The sequence below is a fragment of the Miscanthus floridulus genome, chromosome 3 (genome assembly GCF_019320115.1).
Source record: "Miscanthus floridulus cultivar M001 chromosome 3, ASM1932011v1, whole genome shotgun sequence".
Lineage (NCBI taxonomy): Eukaryota > Viridiplantae > Streptophyta > Magnoliopsida > Poales > Poaceae > Miscanthus > Miscanthus floridulus.
In genome coordinates, this window is record NC_089582.1 from 88035854 (window position 1) to 88042066 (window position 6213).

The following is a 6213-nucleotide window of genomic DNA, read 5'->3' on the forward strand; positions in this document are numbered from 1 at the left end:
CTGAGTAAAACTGGTCGAACTGCAAGAAACCTACGCCCCAGTGGCTATGGCGTTTTTACTCACCAGCATGATTAGAGTTTTTTCACCCACACCCCGAGCTTTACAGCCTTAACGACAAAAAGTGTCAGAACGCATTAACCTTTTTATATAAAAAGGGGAGAAGAGCTAAAAATCTGTTTGGCCATAACAAAATTTAAGAGCTTGTCCACTTATTACAAGTTCGCCGTCTGGCTTATCTACCTAACTAATTTCTTAGGAGGATAATCTCATCCTCTATCTCGGCAGGTAAGTCCTTTGCCAAAGGGGACATCTCCTTCTCGATGATGTCTAGCTCGGCGTTGGTACAGACAGGCACGAGAACTGTCACAGGTAAGATGGGACACGGAGCTGAAAATGCTCCTACGACCCATTCAGGCCTAGGAGTTCGAAGGCTGGCCCTCCGACGGGTTCACAGTCGCTCTGGGGCGCCCTTAGATTGAGGGGTGGAAAGGGATGGGCCCACTAGCGGCCAGTACTCGGGCGGACAAGGGCTGCGAGCATCTCAGCCCACATTCGAGTCTTAGTCGGTTCCCAATCCATGGTTTTTCCTCGAAGAAAGGCAATGAGCCCTTGGGATCGGTCGAACAGACCCGAGAACTATATGGATTGGCCACTGAGAATCTGGAGTCGGTCACCAGCTAACCCATGCTAGACCCCCACGAACGGGAAGCCGGAGCCCCACTCGGACTAGCCCGTTAATAGCTCATCGAGCACCATGTTTCGTACATTGAGGAAAAACATGGCATGGCTCAGCCCCTCTATTTTATCGAAAAAAAATGCTTGAGGGATGACGATTACAAAGACGACCCGGCCCTCGACCGGACCCCTGCAATGTGTGGGGGCTCGAGGGAAGTTGGACTCGCAAGGAGACTGAATGTGCGGACATAGGATGATGGCTCGGATCCTAGGGAGGGTAGGTGCAAAAACTAAGAATAACGTTTCTAAAACAAAAAATGCTCTTTCTTACCAGTTTCGCTATTGTCTCCTTGATCTTTAGTGAAACCTAACCCCGGCAACGACAAGGGGTCGGGTTTCACTCGGGGGCTGATAAGGGTATATATATCCTTTCTGAAATAGTTGTTGTGCCCGACCCTTTGACACATTAAAAACCAAGAACAAGGTTTGCGGAAACAAATGCTGAGTAAAACTGGTCGGATTACAAGAAACCTACGCCCTGGCGGCTACGACACTCTTGTTTACCATCATGATCAGAGTTTCTCACCCACACCTCGAGCTCTACAGTCTTAACAATAGGAAGGGTTGAAACGCATTAACCATTTTTACACATAAAAGGGGAGAAAAAATAAATTTGTTCAAACGAAACAAAAGAACAAGCTTGTTTAAATGAAACAAAAGGGTTGGAACTTGTTCGCTTATTACAAACGCGCCGCCTGACCTATCTGACTAAACTAACCCCTCGGGGAGATGATTTCATCTTCTATCTTGGCAGAAAGGTCATGCGCTAGGGGGGCCACCTCCTTCTCAATGTTGTCTAGCCCAGCGTCGGTATAGACGGGCGCGAAGCCTTGGCTCATCGTCGCTAGATCGATGTTTTCATAATGAGAATGGGCGATCATGAACGATCGGTGAATGTCAAAGTGAAGCACGCCCCTTGCCATATCACATGCCCAGTCCGTGATCTGGGTGGCGTGAACAGCGAGCAAGCTTGTCTCCTGCTCCGGGGCCAGCTCAAGCTCGTCGTAGACCAGCTCGTCGGCGATGCGTAGGTTGTCGTGTTCATTGCTGTCCTTCTAGAGGGTGTCCATCACCTCGCTGGGCTCCTTCTCCAGGCCACGGCTCTTCACCACCTCCACCCTAAGCTTGTCGTCGAAACCTGCCCCAAGTCACATACCGACCGTGTCAAAAGGCTTACAACGGATTCTAGGGAGAAAGACAACAAGGGAAATCGGAGACTTACCATTCGTGTTCGCCTGAAGCCTGTGCACCTCATCTTGGCGCTAACCGACCTTCGCGGCGAGCTCGACGGACACACCCTCGGCTACAACCTTCAGGTCCCTCTCCCTCTAAACCTCAACCTCGAGGTGGTCGATCCGCTGCTGAGCGTCGGCGCGCTCCTGGCGAGCCATGTCAATCCCCGTGCGGAGCTCCTCTATGGCCCAGAGCAAATCATCCCACTCCTTCTGTAGCCGCTTGGCCTCCATGGCATCCGTGCGTGCCCCTCGATCAGGGCCGCGAGCTTCTCCTTGGCCTCGCGGGCGTTGTCGCGAGCGTCCTTCTCCCTGACTCGGAGGTCGACCACTTCCCGGGCGGCAGGGGCAAGCTTAGCCACCTCCTGACGGGCGACAGCGATCTGTGCGGCCAGTCCCTCACTCCACCACGTCTCCTCAGCAAGGAACTGGGACTTCTCCTAGCTGCGGGCCATAAGAATCTGCGAAGAAGACAAGACTTAGAGGCGTGGAAAGAGAACATGAGGGTCAGAAACATGGTCATATCATACCTAGCCAACCGGAGCGACAATGTCGCACATCGAGCCCAGCATGGTGGTCAGGGCGCAAACCGCATCCCCAACCTCCATGTGGATGCTCCCCCATTTCCTCTCCTCTGCTGCTTCATCGAGGGTAGTCATCCGGACCATAGACCGGGACGTTCCCACGTCGACCTCCCTTGCGGCGACAGCTCCTCCAGAGCGGCTCCTCTAGCGATAAAGGGGGCGGGTGATGCGAACACGGAGGCCTGCCCTATCGCCACATCCACGAAGGATGCCTTGGGTGTGCCCCCTTCCATCCACCCCGCCGCGGACACGGCCACCTGCACGGACAACGGCTCCGGTCGTACCGCCTCGGCCCGCGACGTCGAGGACATGACGGGTCGTGCCGCGCCCACCACAGGCACCCCGGATGCACCCTCCTCCGTCTGCTCTCCCATGGACGCAGCCAACAGCTGCGCCTCCCCGGTCGATGTCGTGGACTTCCCAACGCCACTCACGCTCACCACCGGTGCGGCGCCAGTCGAATCCTTGCGCGTTTGCCAGAGGAGGATCTTTTTTGGAGCGAGCCGCAAGAGAGTCCCACGTCCTCCGATGCTGCAAGGGACATGGCGGTCAATTCGTGGCAAAAATCGTTAAGACAAAAGGACAAAAAAAATCTTGACTCACCCTGACGCCATCATGCGATGACGTTTTGGGGCCGGCTTGCTCGACCCCAGCTGCTCCTCATCGGCATGTTGCCGCTTCGAGACCTCCCTCGGCTCGGAGGGCTCGGACGAATCAGAACGGTCGCCTCCCGCCGACTCCGGAGGCACCGTCGAAGGCCCAGACAAGGCGAGGCGGCCTGATTCCGCCGGTTCCGAGGCCGCCGTCGAATGTCCGGACGGGGCGGGGCGTGTTAAATCCGTCAGCTCCGGGGCCGCGTCCTCCCCCTCCTGCCCCGTGGCATGCCGCAGAAAGGTTTGTTCTTAACCGCAACCGATATATCCTTGTTACCGATGATGCAACTGATAGGATTTATAGGACCTCTGGGTGTAGATCTAGCGGGTGAAACTTAACTTAGACAAAGAAGTTGTCGATGTACCTCCCAAAGCGTAGTCGCGGCCATGGCGCCGTAGTGATGTGGCCTCGAGTATCGGAGTAGAGGTAGTTGTGCAGTGGAGGTGCGATCCAGTGGTAATGGTGAAGACGGTGTGGACTTCCCGTCGCTTACAGCGCGCTCTTCTAGATTGGACTAGGGCTAAGAACCTCGGTGGGGCGCTGGCGGCTACGGTGAACCTCGTACCTTGCACCTCGGCCCCCACTTTTCTTTTTATAGTGCCGCGCGACGGGGGGCCATCAGCCACGAAAACGGCTGGGCGTCCCCGATCAGAACATGGATCAAGGGTCCAATTGGCCGTTGGACCAACGGGTGAAGAATCTAACAGCAAAAACGTATTACACTTACACCGTCGTCAACCATCTGATGTTATATATGTAGGTGATTCGAATTCCAGAACCGGACTAAAGGTTGCTCTCGGAGTTACCAGCTCCATATCCATCCTCCTCTGCCTAGCAGTTGTTGCACTGCTCCGCGCACTAGGAAGGAAACACCTGGAGTTGGCTGAGATACAGCTAGAATCGGAAGCTCGAGGCAAGCTCACGGACGAGGACTTTGAGAAGGGCTCAGGGCCCAAGCGGTTTGAGTACGGCCAACTCTCTGTCGCAACCAAAGGCTTCTCCGAGGAGGAGAAGCTCGGAGAAGGCGGCTTCGGCGCGGTTTACAGAGGATTTCTGAGAGAGCTAGACCTCCAAGTCGCCATCAAGAGAGTGTCGAGAGGTTCAGAGCAAGGGAGGAAAGAGTACGCCTCAGAGGTGAAGATCATAAGCCGGCTGCGGCATCGGAACCTTGTGCAGCACATCGGGTGGTGCCACCAGGGCAGGGAGCTACTGCTGGTGTATGAACTGATGAGCAACGGCAGCCTCGACACCCATCTCTACAACCCAGTCGTTCTCCTAACATGGCCTGTCAGGTTCAAGATCGTGCTGGAGTTGGGATCTGCGCTGTTGTACCTTCACCAGGAGTGGGAGCAGTGCGTGGTGCACAGGGACGTCAAGCCCAGCAACATCATGCTGGACGCCTCCTTCGGCGCCAAGCTGGGCGACTTCGGCCTCGCGAGGCTCGTCGACCACGGCCGCGGCTCCCACACCACCAACCTGGCGGGCACCCTGGGCTACATGGACCCGGAGTGCCTCGTCACCGGCCGCGCGGGTCCGGAGTCCGACGTGTACAGCTTCGGCGTCGTGCTCCTCGAGATCGCCTGCGGCCGCCCGCCCGTGGTGCTCGACCAGGTGCACCAGGACCAGGGCAGGACGCGCCTCGTGGAATGGGTCTGGGGCCTGTATGGGAGAGGGTCCGTTCTTGAAGCCGCCGACGAGCGGATGGACGGCGAGTTCGACCACGGCGAGATGGAGCGTGTGATGGTGGTCGGGCTGGCGTGCGCCCATCCAGACCCCAGCCTGCGGCCTTCCATCAGGCAGGCTTCAGTGACTCAGTGTGAGGTGACGCTGCCAACGCTGCCTGAGAAGATGCCCACTCCCAAGTACACCTGACTCAGTCACTCACGAAATGTCCACCCCGAGCCCGAGCCCCAAGTACAAATGTGTATGTATAGTTTGCAGTGTAGTGCTAAGGGGTCAAGAGAAATAGTTCAACGTCAACTGTGACATCGAGCGTGTTAGACAGAAATAAGGATGAAATTAGAGTTCCTATCTATTTTGTACTCGAGGAAAATTCATAGCGGGTCCCTTAACTTGTACGAGATGTCACTTAGGTCCCTTTATTATTAAAATGGTATTTCTGAATCATGAATTTGGCTTCAAGTATCATACAGGTTCAAATGAGTCCTAACCCGCTCTGTACGTTAACGTGGCCTACGGAGTGGGCATCTGACGTGTGGGACCCATGCGTCATGTGGGAATAAAAACACTCATCCTCCGGCTCGCGTGCGCAGGAAGCGCCGGAGCTCATTGGGCTCGCGTGCGAGGGCGCCAGCGCGGAGGCTGCCGGCGGGAGCGGGCACGGCCCCAACCCCGGCCGGCGAGGGCGCCGGCGCAGAGGCTACCGGCGGGCGCAGCCCCAGCCGGCGAGGGCACGGGCGAGAGCGCGGAGGCTACCGGCGCAGTCAATTCTTGGGCATTGACTGCCTACGTGCGTGCGTGCCAGCGAGCAGCAGTTGCGCGCACGGGCCGTGCGTCCGCGGGCGACACGGCGGCACGGCACACGGCTCCGACTGAGCGAGCGCCTGCCCGTGCGGCGGTCGGTTCCGGTCCTTGGCTCGTTGCAACGCGCGACCCCCGTCGTTTACTCTGCAGTCTGCTCCGTGCACTTCAGCGGCGCCGCACGGCGAGATCTTGACCGTCTCGTGCGTGCCGTCCTGGACAGTCGTTCATCGTCCCGCTCGTGCAATCAGCAGCGTGCACTTTCCGTGTGACAGTGATGCAGCTAGCCACGGCGCGGTCGAGGGCGCAGCCCCGGCCCGGGCAGCGAGGGGGCAGGCGCGGGCGCAGCCCCAGCCCGGGCCGGCGAGGGCGCGGCCGCGGCGCGGCGGCTTCCGGCTGGCGAGGGCGTGATCTGCAACGCCGAAACGCAGAGCGGCGGCGCGGAGGAGCAGCATGGCGGAGAGCGTACTGTGCCAGGCCACGACAGCGAACGCGGCGCCAAGCTCGGAGACGGACCGCGAGGCTAT

At 57.7% G+C, this 6213-nt stretch overlaps 1 protein-coding gene across 1 annotated transcript in view; it reads left to right on the plus strand.

The window, feature by feature from the left end:
* Positions 1-5077, plus strand: part of LOC136543996 (L-type lectin-domain containing receptor kinase IX.1-like) — a 94924-nt gene extending 89847 nt beyond the window's left edge. Inside the window, exon 3 of the mRNA XM_066536290.1 lies at positions 3966-5077. Within this exon, the coding sequence (XP_066392387.1) occupies positions 3966-5077 (1112 nt within the window). The remainder of the gene's footprint in view (positions 1-3965) is intronic.
* Positions 5078-6213: the final 1136 nt, after the last annotated feature.